Here is a 17,087-nt window from a genome sequence, read left to right on the forward strand (position 1 = left end):
AAAAAATTAAGCCTATATTTTCACGCTGTCATTGTTCTCACGCTACACAAATTGTACTGCTTCCTCTGGGGTTCTGTTCACTGCTAGCATGTGGCACGTGGCACGTGGCACCCGGAAGGGCAGGGAGCTGGGCCGCATGGAAGGCAAGGGGGAGGTTTGGTGACAACCTCTCTCTGCCACGGAGCTAGTGCTGCTGGTGGGTGTAGTCTCCCAAACTGAACTTCAGCCAAATGCTACTAAAAGTTACTTTGAAGAAGTACTACCAATTTATAGGATTCGTTCACTGTTTTACAAAATTTGGATCAATAAAGTGATTTCCAGGAATACTAATTTCAGAGTGATGAGTCAACTAATCTTAAAATGATAACATTAGTTTTCTCTAATTAAAAGTGATTAAATATCTTTATGCTTATTTCTGTTTTCAGATTCTACTATGAACATATGTTACTTCCATAATTTGAGAGGTTGGGAGCGAATGACAAAGAAAGGTAAGGGCACACGACAGGACAAAGGGGTGAAAGAGAATGTTGGGGCCTTGGTTTTGAACCGTGTGGCCTTTCACAGGCAGGCTTCTGCCACTCGCCACTTGGCTTTTTAAGTCTCTCACTACCTGACTGGTGACGCCCTTCACAATACTGATGGACATCAGTTCACAGAACTACTGAGCTCAGTGTGCCAGGAACCTGCGGTTACATTCTCTGATTTCTGAAAATATCAAGTACATTCCTTTATTTTATTTTTAACAAAAGCATTTGGTTTAAGAAAAATATCAGAACTTGAATCTCATCATGCAGAGCCCTCCTAAGACCGAATCACAGAGTTTGCTCTCACCATGGAAACAAGCCTCGCTCCATAGCACCTCAGGGAAGGTGCCATGCATGGAGCTGTGGAGCGCTTCACTCAGAATTTGGTAGGATCAATCTCCGCTTTGAGCAGAAGCTCTGAAACCCAAGGAGGATCGCAACATTTCTGTCTGAATAACATCACCAAGTGCTGAGAGAAATTGATGTGAAGGGTAGATGTGGTGAGGATACCACCAGGAAGGGATGACTGGCATTTATTCGTTCTCTAGAGCAGTGGGAACCAACCCTGACTGTGCATATATTGTCACCTGGGGAGATTATTTTTTAGAAATACCTACTCTCCCCCAACCCAACACACAGCTGGATTTAGTTATATAATCTTGGGCATCACTCCATTTCTGTCCATCTCTGCTTCTTCACCTGTGAAGACCCCCTAATCAAACCTGCCCTATCTCAAAGACAGTGTGAGGGTCACATTAATACACAGCTTTGTGCCTGACCAGGTGGTGGTGCAGTGGATAGAGTGTCAGACTGGGATGCCAAAAACTCAGGTTCGAGACCCCGAGGTCACCAGCTTGAGCCCAAGGTCACTGGCTTGAGCAAGGGGTTACTCTGTCTTCTGTAGCCCCCTGGTCAAGGCACATATGAGAAAGCAATCAATGAACAATTAAGGTGCCACAATAAAGAATGGATGATTCTCATCTCTCTCCCTTCCTGTCTGTCCCTATCTATGTCTCTCTGTAAAAAAACAAAACAAATCAAAACAAAACAACACAGCTTTGTGAAACAACTTTAGAGTATTGTGAAAATGTTGGTTATGTTTAAGCTCTATAATCATGCTCTCTTGCAAAAAAAGGCTCCTTTTTATAACACAGATAGGTGCTGCGAGAGGACATTTGAGGATCATGAAATAGAATGAAGTTATCTGGCTCCTATAGGGACAGAACCTCATGACTTTGGACTCACTGGAACTTACTTACAATTAATGAGACTGGCCTTATGGTTATAATCTGATCAATTTGGAAACACTATGGTGCTCTCCTCGGCCAGCATGCATACAAAGCTGGATGTTTCATGTTATTAGAGAGAGAAACAGTAGGACATCCCAGTAGCTGCAGTGAAACAATAAAATAAAAGTTGACTTAGGAAAGTTGGGACAAAAATACCTATTTGTAAGAACATAAAAGTACCAGCGCACCTGTGTGCACAGATATGTGTGTGTGTGTGTGTGTATGTGTGTGTGTGTGTGTGTGTGTGTCACCAAGCCTTGGACCTTCAGATCCTTTCCCATTAGAGGGGTCAGTGTGGAATATGGAAAAGTCCAGTTTCCAGTCCTAGTTCTACACTTAACTACCTGTGTGACCTATACTTGTCCTTTTACAACTCCACAAGCCTCAGTTGTCATTTGAGTGTATGTAATTAACAATTTTGAAATTTCCTTCCAGGCCTTAAAAACCTTAAAAACTTGAAGCGGTTTCAGATTATCATTCTTCATGGTCTGACAAAAGAGGTGACTCATGAAAACTCAAGCCATGCTTATACTTCAAAGTGCCATGTGTTTGGCAAATTAGAAATGTGGTAACTAAGAACATGAAGTTCTTCACTCAGTTCCCACCCAGGCTACCACAAAGTCACCATAATGCTTTTGTACTCTCTCTGAGTCACTCAGCAAATCCACCACAAATTGTTTTCATGCTGGACTAGCCTTCCCAAGCTACCAAACTACCTACAGCACTTCCCTTTTAGTGAAAGGATACATAGTCTAGAAAAAGTCTTTAAAAAAAACCATACAGTAATTCAACAACTATTTCTGAATGTCTACAATGTGTCAGGCAGTGTTCTAGGTACTAGGGAGAGAGCTGTGAACAACACAAACATCTTTGCCTTACTGGAGTTTACATTCTAATTGTTAGAGGGTGACCAAAACCAAAACAAAACAAAACATGCTTTTTAGGCTCTTCCTCAGACCTTTCAAACATACTTTATCTTAGCATGAGTTTTCTTAAAACTTTGGCACCCCAAATTTGACCCAAAACTCCATCCAAGTATTCTCAAATGGAATCTGGCCTTCCAAATCACAAGAAAGGGCATTTTTAACTTATACGTTTACCTTCACCAAGGTAGAGGATTGAATATATTTTATTTAATAGTGTGGTGGCTTGCTTTACAACTCAAATATTTAGACCTTTCGTATGTGGGCCTCTACTTGGACTCTGGCCTTGGGCCCCACCAGGATGAGGGGTGGATATATTGATGAGAGTGTGTTGAATCTCTCAGAATTAGTTTCTTATTCATGGCATCAACCATGTTTAAGTTTAATTTTCTCCAGATGAGTCAACAACATAATTATTTTTAAGTGAGAGGAGGGGAGATAGATAGATTCCTGCATGTGCCCCAACTGAGATCTACTCAGCAGCCCTGGTCTGGGGCCAACGCTAGGACCAACTGAGCCACTGGCTGCGGGAGGGGAAGAGAGAGGGGGGGAGAGGAGCGGGTGAGAAGACGTTCACCTCTCCTGTGTGCCCTGACCAGGGATTGAACCCAGGACATCCACACGCCACACCAACACTCTATTGAGACAACCAGGCAGGGCCTATAATTTTTGTCAAGGCACTTTCTGTTGCAACCCCCCCCCCCCAAACTCGGTGTATTTTCTCCTTCACTTTTCACCTGGATTCTTCATAGGGGTTATCTTTTCTCTGCCACATAGCTTCTTCTCCTTTGTGACTTTGGCTTGCTCGCAGCTGTTTTGTGAACCTCTAACTGAGCATACTTTCAGCATCCCCCCCCCCCAGCTGCCATTTTCCTGATTTGCTCTATATTTTTCAACTCAAAGTTTCAGGGACAAGAATCTATAGTCATGCACCACATAACAATGTTTGGCAAGATGATAATGAAGCTAAAAAATTCCTGTTGCCTAAAGATGTCGTAACTGTCATAACCTTGTAGCACAACACGTTACTCACAAGTTTGTGATGATGCTGGTGTAAAGTCTACTGTACGTGCCAGTCATATAAAAGTATACAGTTATGCATACAATTACAGTAGCAGGCTATACCATCTAGGTTTCTGTTAGTGCACTCTATGATGTTAGCACAGCAATGCATTTCTTAGAATAGATACTGTCTGTAAGTGGCATATGACTGTGATTTTATCTCCTTGCCCCTTTCTGGGAAAACCTGTTTATTCCAGTCTAATTTGTAGGACAGGCCTCATCTAATTAATGCATTTGATGGGACATTGATGAGTAGACTGTTTTTCAGTGTTAGGGGGATGTCCCTATTCAATCAGCTATTGCTGGAGGGGGTCATGTAATAGCAACTATGGTGGCTGAGGGCAGGCTTGCCAGAAGGGCCTGCAGCAAGGGTGAGGCCAGTTTTCCTCAGCAGCAGCTGCAGGCCCAGGAGACTCCATGATTGTTTAGTGTGGTAGTTGTGAGTGTTGGAAGCCTCCCTGTCATATTTTCTACGTACTCTACAAGAAAACAGTTCATCTCCCTATTAACCATAATAACCACCACAGTGTACCACTGTTGGTAAAGCACTGAACACCAGTATAACACTTTCTTCTGTGGGAGGTGTAAGGATGTTAGTCAGCTGTCAGCAGGTACATTTTTCTGAGATACATGGACTATACTGCTTGTTCTTCTAAAGGTATGTAATTCACTTTGGGTAGGGTAGGGTCTGTACCCCACCTAATTGGGGGCCAGGAAAGGTCTAGAGAAGGCCCTAAAAGTCTAGAGAAGGCCCTAGCTAAATGATCATTTTGGGGTCCCGGGTGAGATTTGCTAAAGGGAAGATTTATGAATTTGAACCAAATCCTTTTGTTCATGGTAAGACAGCACCAAATGTTAGACCGGTGGAGTGAGACAGAACCTCAGCTCAGCAACCTCAGTACTTGGGTTCTGACTAAGAAGAATTCAGAGCCAAGACTCAAACTATAAGACAATGTTTATTTAGAAAACCACAGAGGTAGAAGTGAGCTGTAGAAGAAATGGACTTTAGGAAATGAGTTACAGAGGCAACAGAATGGCCCTTAGATCTTAGAAGAAACAGAGTTAAGGAAAACTCCCCTGGGAGAGGGGTGGGAGAGGCATGGGCCTGTTCTGTAGAGAGAAGCATATTGGGTTCTCTGTCTTGAGGGTACTTATCTGGAGGTCTCAAGTGACGATTCCAGTAGAATATTCATCAGCTCTCCAGGTGTGTCCTTTCAGGGTCATGGTCTCCACTGATTGCTCAGCACCAGGGCAGGGGTCCTTAGTCAGTGCAGCTGGTCCTAGCTCAGCCATGGCATTGCTTGTCTGGTTTTGCTGCTTTTCTGGGCCAGGAGCTGAAACACATCTGAGACCTAGATGTATTTGATGCAGGTCAGAACCTCATTGTCCTAAGGGCTTCATGCTTAAGGGCTATTCTCTGCACCCTTGTAGTTTCCCCTCTAAGGGAGTCTACTACATGACTAGTAACATGCTAGGGGAGAAAAGGTCAGGGGAGGGCCCAAATCATATGACCAGTGACATGAAAGGTCAGGGGGTCTAAACTGCATGACCAGCAATATGCTAGGGGACAAACAATTACTCTGGTGTCAATGTTGGTCAAATAAGTTTGTAAATATGATATACTATATGTTTGCTTGCTTATAGTTTGCATTGAGTGTGGGAGACAGGTTATAACCTGGCAAGGTCCTTATAGCCTAAGGTTTAGTTTTAAGACTAAGCCTTTCCCACCCTTTTAATACTAAGATCTTTTCAACATCTTTCTGATACTAAGATCTTCTCAAAACTAAGCTTTTCCCACACCCTTGACTGTTGCATGATGTGGGGTGGTGCACTCTTATGAGGAATCCCATTCATGCCTCAGATGAGTGGCTTTGTATCAGAGACTTCCTTATTTGTATATTGGCTTTGATTTCTACACTATAAAATGGGGCAGACCAGGGGCTTTCTCTCTCAGTTCCTGCCATCAGCATTGCAGAGGATAGGCAGCCAAGATGGCGGAGTGCTGAAGGAAAAGCCAGTTTGTGCAGAGAGAAGGAGATGGAGAACAGAGGTGAATAAGATTGGTGAGGCCTTTGATTCTAGGAAACTCGGATGAGTCAGTGGCTTTGGGAGCCCTGAATGGAAAGGGAAGTGTTTTTCCACTGTGTGTATTTCTTGCCCGCCGGGTGCGAGCTAGGATTAAAGCTCTTGGCCCACCAGTTCTTGGCTCCGTTGTTTCTTTACCATCTGTCCGAATCCAATGCGAACCTGCATGGGCCAGGCAGCTGTAATGGTGGCCGCGGCCACTGGCTTTACAGTCAAGGTCCTTGTTTTCCCAGTTTTTCTGTTGCTAGGCCCCTGGGCTTTGTGTCCTGGTGCGTTGTCCTTGCTCTGCTCACATTGTCTAACTGCCTGCCATACTTGGAAAATGTCAAGAAAAAAAAAATTGAGAAAACCAAGTCCAGGTGGCAAATCCAGAGGGCAAAACAAGGGCAAAAACAGGAGACAACCAAAGGATCAGAGACTGGGCAAAACGGGAACAGACAGAAGGTGAGTGAGGACTGCTGAGCGGGGGAGCCCAAGTGTCTATGCTTGCTTTTGTGGCCTCACCAGGTGGCATAGAGTGGGCAGTGCTGGCCTAAAGGCCCGCGAGTGAGAGCGACATCAGGAAGAGGCTTTTTTCTCTTTCAACACTTCTTTCTGGTCATATTCTTTTGTCATTTCAACTTTCCTTCATCACCTTGGAACCTTTTGCTTTCTATTGCAATGATCTCTTCCCACCTATCTCAGGAGATCAGGAATCGCCAGCTTTGCACCTTCCCTGGAGAAACCTTGCCTGTTCGCTCCCCCATTATGCTTTCCTAGGAAGAGCCACTTTCTCTCTCTTTTTTTTTTTTTTTTTTTTTTTTGTATTTTTTTTCTGAAGTTGGAAACGGGGAGGCAGTCAGACAGACTCCCGCATGCGCCCGACCGGGATCCACCCGGCATGCCCACCAGGGGGCAATGCTCTGCCCCTCTGGGGCGTTGCTCTATTGCAACCAGGGCCATTCTAGCGCCTGAGGCAGAGGCCATGGAGCCATTCTCAGCGCCCGGGCCAACTTTGCTCCATGGAGCCTTGGCTGTGGGAGGGGAAGAGAGAGACAGAGAGGAAGGAGAGGGGGAGGGGTGGAGAAGCAGATGGGCGCTTCTCCTGTGTGCCCTGGCCGGGAATCGAACCCAGGACTCCTGCACGCCAGGTCGACGCTCTACCACTGAGCCAACTGGCCAGGGCCACCACTTTCTCTTTATGGTGCAAATATTGCCCCACCTACTTCCACACTGATAACAGAGGTAGCAGTTAATGAGGTCACTTGTTATCACCTCTCTGATTGGCTCTCACATCATCTCAGGAACTCACACCTCATTCTTCTGGTGGTATACACCCCAGGAAACAAGCAACACTTTGCTCACACACCTCCACTCATGCTGCATGTTCCATACCTTTCCTCCAAGTGCTATCTGAAAGAGACACAGCACAGCTCTATAGCCAAAGGTGATACCACCGGGAATTCCCCCCACAGGAGAAACTCCCTGGAATTGGCTCAACTGACCCTGAGGCCATTAAAATGTCATTATTCCTAAAGAAAACTTTAAAGATCAATCCACAGTTGCCCTACTTGCAAATGACCAAGTATGAACCTATATCTCCACCTGGGACTTTTCTTGATATGCAATGCAGAATACCTGTGAATTTACTGACCTAAGAGTGACTCCCATGGGTCGGGTGAGTGGGGGAGGAGGTTGCCCTCAGAATTCCTCTCTGGAATGCATTGACAAAGGTGAGCCAGGGAGCTGAAATCTTCTATTACTGCTATATGATGAGAATGTTGAAACAAAATGGGCTTCTGTGGACTGCATGGGAACCAAGCTCTCTTGCAGCTCCAGAGCACAAACTTCCAGTCTTTTTTTTTTTTTTTTTTTTTTCTTACAGAGACAGAGAGTCAGAGAGAGGGATAGATAGGGACACACAGACAGGAACGGAGAGAGATGAGAAGCATCAATCATTAGTTTTTCATTGCGACACCTTAGTTGTTCATTGATTGCTTTCTCATATGTGCCTTGACCATGAGCCTTCAGCAGACTGAGTAATCCCTTGCTTGAGCCAGCGACCTTGGGTAATGGTGAGCTTTTGCTCAAACCAGATGAGCCCGTGCTCAAACTGGTGACCTCTAGGTCTCGAACCTGGATCCTCCGCATCCCAGTCCGACGCTCTATCCACTGCGCCACCACCTAGTCAGGCAACTTCCAGTCTTTTGGAACATATTTTACTAATACTTTTAGGACTGTGTCTAGTGCATACATTATGTCTATTAGAACTGTTGGTATAATAGAATCCTGCTGTTAATAAAGCATCCGCTATTACTGGAAGCAAACACTCACCTTTCAAACCAGTATTTTCTTCCTGAGAAAAACGTTTTGGTGCTTCTGAGGTTCCAGTTATTCGGGGCTATTCTAACAGACTTAAACTCTAAGATGTTTGCACTGGCTAAAAATACACGACTTATAAAGAACTGGCCACTTCACCTGAAATTTCCATTCATTGAATCAACTGCAACATTAAGCAGGTGTTATCTTGGTCAAGGCTATACTTCAACTCAAGAGCTATTTCTGTGTTTACCAGTGGCCTAAATGCTGACTTAGGATCAAGGGAGGTATTTATTAAGTACAGTGTTTGCAACACGTGGGACAAATAAAAAATCACATCACAAAAGTGCTTCAGGTTACAACTCATTATAAAAAGGTTGGCACACCCAATTTACCACAAACTGTGGTGACTTATCTTTGTATTAACATAAACATATAACAGGAATATCATCCAGTCCTCTAATACTGTATAAATGTAGTGTATTCTACAGTCGTTTGGAACTTACACCAACACAGCCTTTCTCAGCCAAGCAAGTACTATTTCCTGCGTGCCTATACAGTGGGGGAGAAACAAGTACCAAGTGACACATTGATTTCCTGAATAAGCAGCTCAACGGTTTTTCTTAGTCTAGTAACTCAGGATCCACAATAACTCCATCCAGTGTGACATCAGAGGAGTTGCAAGTTGAACTAACCGAATCCACACCACACACCCTTTTTCTCTTGAACTCTCTATAAAGTCTCCTATCGCTGTGCATCCAACTGAAATAAATGGCCACTTGTAAACAGTATACACAGAGCAATAATTCACATCCATATATTTATTTAAGAGAAAGGAGTCTGGGAGTCAGAATTGAGTTCCAGTGGTGATTGTCGCAATAAGTGAGTGTGACTTTGAGTAAATCATTTCAGCTCTCAGTCTGTTTTCTCAAATCTAAAATGGGATTAATAATAGAAATTACCTTATTGGGTAATTGTTAAGGATTAATTGAGCTAACATTTACACATTTCTTAGAACAGGGAGTACATACTCAATAAATGGTAGGTTTCATTATTATTCTTTAATAATTGCCTCAATCACTGTAAGTCTGCCAGGCAGTGATAATGATTCCTGTTGGATAGCTGAGATTAGGTAGCTTATCCAGGGCTAAACAATCCACTAGTGGTGGCTCCGGGGCTTCTGGTTCCAAGTCCCAAGACTTTCTCTCACTACGCCCTTCATCCCAAGTCATACTTATAGACGTTTACAGAATGGGCTGCACTGTCCAGCACAAGAAGAGAATTCTCCTTGGTGAAGGTCAGTGCCACAGGATGGGAAAGACCATGGGTGATGATGGGCTTCAGTACTGGAAATTCCTCGGGTTTTCCTAAGCATAGGACAGCCTGATTAGATGTATCGGTGACAATCACATTCCCTTGATGATCGAAGGTCACAGCGGAGGCAGTTATTTCAGACGGGAAGAAGAGACTCAGCCCAAAGTTATCCACCTGGCCGATTAGCTGCATGCTAGCGTTGAACACCTTCACCGTGGTGCTGCAGGCCCCGGTCCTCAGCGCCAGGGGGCGCTCTAGGACAGCAATGGCCCCGGTGAGCCAAGACACCGCCACCCCACGGGGACTACACAGACGCGCTTGCAACCTCTCAGTTCTCCGGAGAACCCCTTCTGGAAAGTCCACTTCCAAGAGGTGCAGGGATCCTGCCTCCGTATCAGTTACCACGACCCCATTCTGAGGGGTGGTCTCCACACCCCAAGGCAAGGAGAACTGGCTTCCAATGACAAGCTTAATCTGGCCCCAAAAATCGAACACTTTGATGGATCGGTCGCCGGCGTCAGTGACAACCACGTGGCAGTCGCTGGTGATGGTGACATCAAGTGGATACCTAATGTCCTGGGCAGCGTCCCCCTTCTCTCCAAACTGATGAGCGCATCCTCCCCCGGAATCAAAAATCTTGACCCGTTTCTTGCCGTCGTGCACCACCACGACCCGCCCCGTCTTGGGACACAGCGCCAGCCCGGTGGGATTGACCAGGGTTCCCCAGCCGCCAAAGGTGTGGTGGCAGGTGAGGACCCCAGGGCTGCAGGGGACGATGCGGTGGGCGGCCTGGGCCGGGCGAATTGCGGAGCCCAAGAGCTCCAGAAGATGCAGCACCGGCAGGCAGTCGCTAGTGTCGCAGCCCCGGCAGGCTCGCCGACAGAATGGACACTCGAGGGCCAGCGTCCGCGGGTGCGCCAGGGCCGCCACGCAGGCCAGGCAGACCACGTGGCCGCAGGGCAGGTTGCGCGGACGCCGCTGCTGGCGATGGCCAAACCTTTCAAAGCACACCTTGCATTCGAGCAAACTGATCTCGGCTTCGCGCATGAGCTCCTGCAGCTCCGGCCCGCTCCCGGAGGCCTCGGCACCCATCGCGCTGCTCGGACGCTGCCACCCCGCCACCAGCCCGCGGTGCTGGGCCCCACCCCCATGCCTCCCGACACCGCCCCCGCGCCGCCCTGGGTCACGGTCAAGGGGCGGGGCGATGACGTTCCCGTGGCGGGCCGCTAGGCCAGGATCTGCTGCCCCCTGGTGGGCGCGTTCGGCACTGCTCCCTGAAAGTCTGGTAAGTGGGTATTTACGGGCTGTATACACAGCGCGTGGTCACTTCGCAGTCCTTCACCACAGTCATGGTTGGATTTATCTCCACGTAACACATGAGAAAATGCACCTATTGAGAACAAGGGGGTTCCTCCCTATTACTCTGTCTGTAAGTGGCAAAGCAAGAACTACAACAACCGAGTTTTCCAACCCTGCTGCCCTGCAGTTTCCAATTTGTGGTGCTGGGTGCTAGGTGCTAGGGCTGACCTGTCATAAAACTTGGTGTCATGGTTCATGGTGCTTATGATCAGATTGGGAGAAAACACACACACACACACACACACACACACACACACACACACGAGGAAAGTTAAATTTCAAGGGGGTGACACAGGTGTGTGTCATCTATTACACTCGTAGTTGAAGTAGATGCTTACTGAATACGTGTAAAATAAATTCATGTATGAACAAAGAAATGTTACAGGACAATACAAGAAACTCAGTAGGTGAATGGATGTCAGATGGGGAAACCATGGCTGGTAATATCTTCCAGAGGAATTAATATGAAATAAGCTGTTCATCATAATTGCTATAGAATTATGCCATGCCTGCTTTCTATTAAGAGGTTTATACAGATTCTTATTTAAACCTAATGACAATACTACAGTATAAGAGTATTGTTTGCATCATCCCTTTTCTATGATAGAATTCACAAGGTTAAGCATCTTGTCCAGGTTCGTGTGCCTAGGAAGTAAATAGCTGTGCTGGGATTAGAAGCCTGACAGTTTGATTTCAGAGCCCACATTCTTACCTATCTCAGGGTTTTTCCAACTTGGCTGCATATGGTAAATACCTGGGCCACATACACATATGTAGGCTTAGTTGGTCTAGGCAGCTAGAATTTTTAAAGCTCTACAGATGATTATAATGTGCAGCCAAGTTTGACAACCACTAACAACTGCACTACAACAATCCCTTTAAATGACCCCAGGTTAAATTCTTCCAACCTTGGTTAAGTTTGAAAGCACAGAGAATCTACCCTATATTTTAAAAACTATTTTTTAATTAATTAATTTATTTAGAGAGAGAGAGGGACAGATAGGGACAGGCAGACAGGAATGGAGAGAAATGAGAACACCAGTTCTTCGTTGAGGCACCTTAGTTGTTCATTGAGTGCTTTCTCATATGTGCCTTGACCAGGGGCCTACAGCAGACCAAGTGACCCCTTGCTCGAGCCAGCAACCTTGGGCTCTAGCTGGTGAGCCTTGCTCAAACCAGATGAGCCCACGCTCAAGCCGGTGACCTCAGGGTTTCAAACCTGGGTCCTCTGTGTCCCAGTCTGATGCTGTCTATCCACTGCGCCACCGCCTGGTTGGGTTACCCTGTTTTAAACTCTAAAAATTCCTCCCTCACTCCACCTGACTACCTTACCTTTATAAACATTTTCTTTATAAAACTACATATCAGCTCACTTATCTTCATTTAAAGATCATTATTCACCCTTCTGCAAAAACAGAGGATTTTTATCTTGTGTTGAAACCCCTGGAGGAGCTTTAATGTAAGACAAGAAAAAAAATTTTTTTATGTGTTACATGATTCAAATATTATTTGTGTATTGGGACATAATAAACAATTTAATATCATAATTTCAGGCTATAATGCATTTTCACTCCAAATAAATAACCAACCAAAGTCAAATTGAATAGAAATTACTTTCTGAAGTAGTCTTTAAGTCAAGAAATGCATTCAGGATACCAAAATATAATATTTTTAAGAACTACTGTTTAATAGAAATTAAAGCCACAGATATAATATTAAATTTTTTAATGCCCACATTTTAAAAAGTAAAAAGAAACTAAGTGAAAAATAATTTCATAATTTATTAATCCCAAATATACATAATGTCATTTTGACAGAAAATTGCTATAAAAACTATTGAGATATTTTACCCCCTTTTTTTTAGTACTGAGTAAAATTCAATGTGTATTTTATACTCACAGTATATCCTAGTTCAGACTAGCCTCACATCAAGAGCTCAGTAACCACCTGCTACGGCAAAAACAATACAGATCTAGACCAAGTCTGTGCTGTGAAATGTTGCCTTCTCAAGATGCTTTGCAGACTGGTCTCATTGATCCTTGACTCACTTCTGACTTGTCTCTGCTCCAGCATTGTCTTAAAATGTATCCTAAGCCCTCCAACTCGCTGCTGACTGTGGCAAGCTTAGGCCCTTCAGTGACCTTGGCTGCAGATCAGGAGAGTTAGCTGTAGGGCTCAGCTCCTTGCTGGCTCCCTGATAATCCTACAATCTTCTTCTTGATCCTTTGCTGCCCCTGCGGGGGCACCAATAGTACTGCAGCAGAGACCATAAAAGGCTGCAATAAACCTGACTTTTTTCTTTCTTTCTTTTTTTTTTTACAGAGACAGAGAGAGAGTCAGAGAGAGGGATAGACAGGGACAGACAGACAGGAATGGAGAGATGAGAAGCATCAATCATTAGTTTGCAACACCTTAGTTGTTCATTGATTGCTTTCTCATATGTGCCTTGACCGCGGGCCTTGAGCAGACCGAGTAACCCCTTGCTCGAGCCAGCGACCTTTGCTCAAAGCAGATGAGTCCGCGCTCAAGCTGGCGACCTCGGGGTCTCGAACCTGGGTCCTCGGCATCCCAGTCTGACGCTCTATCCACTACGCCACCACCTGGTCAGGCTAAACCTGACATTTTTTAAGGAATGATCATAGTAATTGCTCTCCTATTTGGTACAGCATAGTAGTTCTGGAAAGCGTTTTGGCACATACACAGACAATCCACCCTCATGAATTACTGTCAAGACTCTAATGGTAAATTTAAAGCACAGAACTATTTCGGAGCCTTGAATGAAAGTTAAGGTTTTCTCAATTATTCAAATCTTCAGAACTGAAAACATGTGTCTCTCCCTCCCCCTATTCTTCTCCCACAAGTGTGCATCTCCTAAACTCTAAGGGTTCCAGGAGACTTGCGACCAGGGGAGCAGTGGGCAGTGGCAGCTCATCCTGGGCTAGCCCCTGAACCTGTCTCCAAGGCCCCCTTTTCTCTGACTCTCCAGTGAGCTCACTTCTTACTCATAATGTTTCTAGAGAGCCAACACAGCCCCACTATTCCTTCTTCTATTCAAGGCCCTTCCTTGTTTCACTGCACCCAGATTTAATAAACGTACTCTCAAAATCAAATGGACTCGTGTTGTGAAATCCTTCCAGCTCCTAGTCAAGAGCCCACACACTACAGGTCCACTCAGGACAGACCAGCTCTGGGCCCAATCCCTTTCCAGTAACAAAAGAACAAAGACAACACTTAATAAAATAATAAGATAAATAAAACAAAACATGTCGGTTTGAGTCTTTCACCATTTAGGATCCCCACATTCTCGCTCAGCATCCTTAGCAATCATTTTCTTCGCTGTTTAATACATCTCCAAGGAATTAAGCACAGATTCTGTTCCAGCATTCCTGTCAACCCAACCCAGTCACTCCCTCCCCTCACGTTTTGTCCTGTTTGTACTTTACCAAGTATGTGGAATCCAATTTTCCTTTTTGTCCAATCTTATCTTCACCCCTTCTTTCTTTTGCTCCTGTCCCTGGCGAAATAAATTTTCAGGAGAGCAGGACCCACATCTGGTTTTGCTCGGCACCATATCCCCAGAGCCTGGCACATGCCCTGTACACAAGTAGCTGCCCAATAATGTTTCTTAAATGGATGAATAAAGGAATATTTAGAAAGCTATTTCTTTTCTTTCTTTCTTTTTTTTTTTTTTTTTGTTCATTGATTGTTTTCTCATATGTGCCTTGACCAGGGGGTTACAGCAGAGCCAGTGACCCCCCCACTCAAGCCAGCGACCTTGGGCTCAAGCTGGTGAGCTTTTGCTCAAATCAGATGAGCCCACGCTCAAGCTGGTGACCTCAGGGTTTTGAACCTGGGTCCTCCACATCCTAGTTCGATGCTCTATCCACTGCGCTACCGCCTGGTCAGGCAGAAGTCTATTTTTTACAGGTAGTAAGCCCAAATGTTATACGGGAAGCATTGTTAGGAAAGTAGCATTTAGCCAGGAACAGTTTTTGCCTCTCTCTAGAGTCCACGCTAATGGGTTTCTCAAATATTGTATGGAGGATAAGCCTCATCACAGATATACATACAATGATTAATGATAGATCTGTCCTGAGTCAAACACTAACACTTTGAGTTTTTGATGGTGAATCTTTCTGTGGCAGAGTCTCATTGATTTCTTCTCTTTTCCTCCGGAACACCTTGCTGGAGTAGCCCACTCCTCCCTTCCTGATTCCACCTAGAATGAGCCCTGGGGATGACAGAACAAAGGGCTTGAGGAATAGAACCTTTGGCTGGTGGCTGGACCTGTGTGCAAAGTACCACCCAGGGGAGGAGAGAAAATGGAGTCTCAGCCCAAGTGGTTACAGCAGAGAAGAGGGAACACAGAGGAACGGGCTAAGGAACTCAGGGAGGGAGTTGGTGCTTAGGCAGGTGGGTTCCTGGTTTTGTAAATGTGGCAAGATATGCCACATGCATGCAGTTAGAAGGCATCCTAGAACAAGCCAATGACACAGTTACCTCCCAGACTGTACCTGGCAATGGCAGGAGAGAAAAAAGAGCTGCAGGTCACATCGAATGGAATCATCTCAATCAGGGAGGAGAGGTGCAACTTCTTGAAAAAGGAGCAAAGACAGTAGGTGCCTTAGCATGGGCTTATGAGCCCACAGAGCCAAAAACGTGCTATCTTTGCTAACCTGCATCCTTCCTGGGTGGGTCAGTTTTGAGTTTCAAGCCAGCTTCAGGACACCTCCTCAACAACAGGTGAATCCCTTTTTCCTGCGTGGTTCCTTGGACTCTGACCTGGGCTCTGGTGACATCTCCAGCTTTACACTTCTCCTGGGGCATTTGTGTTCCTAGTGTCCCTCTGACCACTTATCTAATTTTCTAACTCACACTACGTGCTTGGCTTCTTCGGTGATAGGTTTGGTGGACCAGGAAATAGTGGTACAGGCCTGAATGCTTTGAGTGCCTACAGAAAAATGAAGTGTATTATTGGAAATGGGAACCTGTAGATTTCAATGTTTGTCAAATTTGAAAAATTTTAGTGTTGCTCAGGGCACCGTCCTTGGTCTTTTTCTCTTCTTTTCCCCACCTGCTTTCCCTGAGCAATGCCGTCCTCACTTATTGATGGGTTAAGTGGCCACTTACAAGCTGATAGCTGCTTGTGTGTCCCCGTAATGCAGCCTTACCACACTATATAGTAATGATAATGTTCAGTCTCTGCCGCCGGAGTCTAAGATCCCTCAGAACAGGACTGTCTCAATCATCAGCGAATCCTCATCCTGCACTTTCAAGAGTACTACTTACATTTGCTGAAAGACTCTGTGTAACAGGAGGACGATGAAATGATGATGGTACTGCCATATGACAGAATATTATGCAGCTATTAAGAAATATTATTTCTACCGGTGGCTCCTGGCGATCATGGCCTTTACCCTCTGCTGCAGGCTGCCCTGCTCTGCGTTAATGCCATCGCAGTGCTGCACGAGGAGCGCTTCCTTAAGAACATTGGCTGGGGAACAGACCAGGGAATTGGCGGATTCAGAGAGGAGCCAGGAATTAAATCTCAGCTAATGAACCTTATTTGATCTGTAAGAACTGTAATGAGAGTGCCATTGATAATAGTAAACTCAGTTGCAATTGTATTACTTCTACTATTTGGGTGAAGATCAGTGAGGGAAGTGGAGACTCAGAAGAAGAGATGCCAGCAGAAGTTAGTACTTTGGTCTTTATTGGAATATACATATCTTGGTTGGCTGTCCTTGGACATGACAAAAATGTAAACCTGATAATAAAACCAGAGTCCCTATTTATATGATTTTTTACAATGTTGTACTTGTAGTTTCATTACAAAAAGATCAGATCATGATAGTTGGTAACTACCCAGGACTGGAATACATTTGATTGCTGACTATTAATAAAATTCATGCTATGTAAAGATTGTTCAAAGCATATAGGACTGTCACTTCTCTGTTTTTAGAACTTTTTCTCTCACTTCTCAGGGATAAATTTTTTTAACTTTTGAAGTTCTTTGTGATTTAGCTATGATGCTCGGAGAGTGATTATTTTCTTAGATAAAAGTTAAAGGATTTTAAAAGTAATTACTGCATATAAAATGATAAATATGTAATTGGGATGATTTCACTTTGCACTCTTTGGCTAAATATTTTGTCTATATTGTCTTGGCTATGAAAAATTCAAATTTACAGTAACTAGCAAGGAGCAATACAGTCTGACTTCACGGAGAATTA

The 17,087-nt window shown here is 44.8% G+C and overlaps 1 protein-coding gene and 1 pseudogene across 1 annotated transcript; one reads left to right on the plus strand and one right to left on the minus strand.

The window, feature by feature from the left end:
• Positions 1-8,987: 8,987 nt before the first annotated feature.
• NHLRC1 (NHL repeat containing E3 ubiquitin protein ligase 1) lies at positions 8,988-10,647 on the minus strand. Its single transcript, XM_066372251.1, has one exon. It carries the CDS (start codon positions 10,585-10,587, stop codon positions 9,400-9,402), a length of 1,188 nt encoding a protein of 395 aa, XP_066228348.1. The 5' UTR covers positions 10,588-10,647; the 3' UTR covers positions 8,988-9,399.
• Positions 10,648-10,699: 52 nt separating this feature from the next.
• Positions 10,700-17,048, plus strand: LOC136398396 (immediate early response 3-interacting protein 1 pseudogene; annotated as a pseudogene).
• Positions 17,049-17,087: the final 39 nt, after the last annotated feature.

Source organism: Saccopteryx leptura, chromosome 3 (genome assembly GCF_036850995.1).
Source record: "Saccopteryx leptura isolate mSacLep1 chromosome 3, mSacLep1_pri_phased_curated, whole genome shotgun sequence".
NCBI lineage: Eukaryota > Metazoa > Chordata > Mammalia > Chiroptera > Emballonuridae > Saccopteryx > Saccopteryx leptura.

What these genes read in the sequence shown, in the direction of transcription:
- NHLRC1 (XM_066372251.1), bottom strand. Translation starts at nt 10,587, where the DNA reads ATGGGTGCCGAGGCCTCCGGGAGCGGGCCGGAGCTGCAGGAGCTCATG.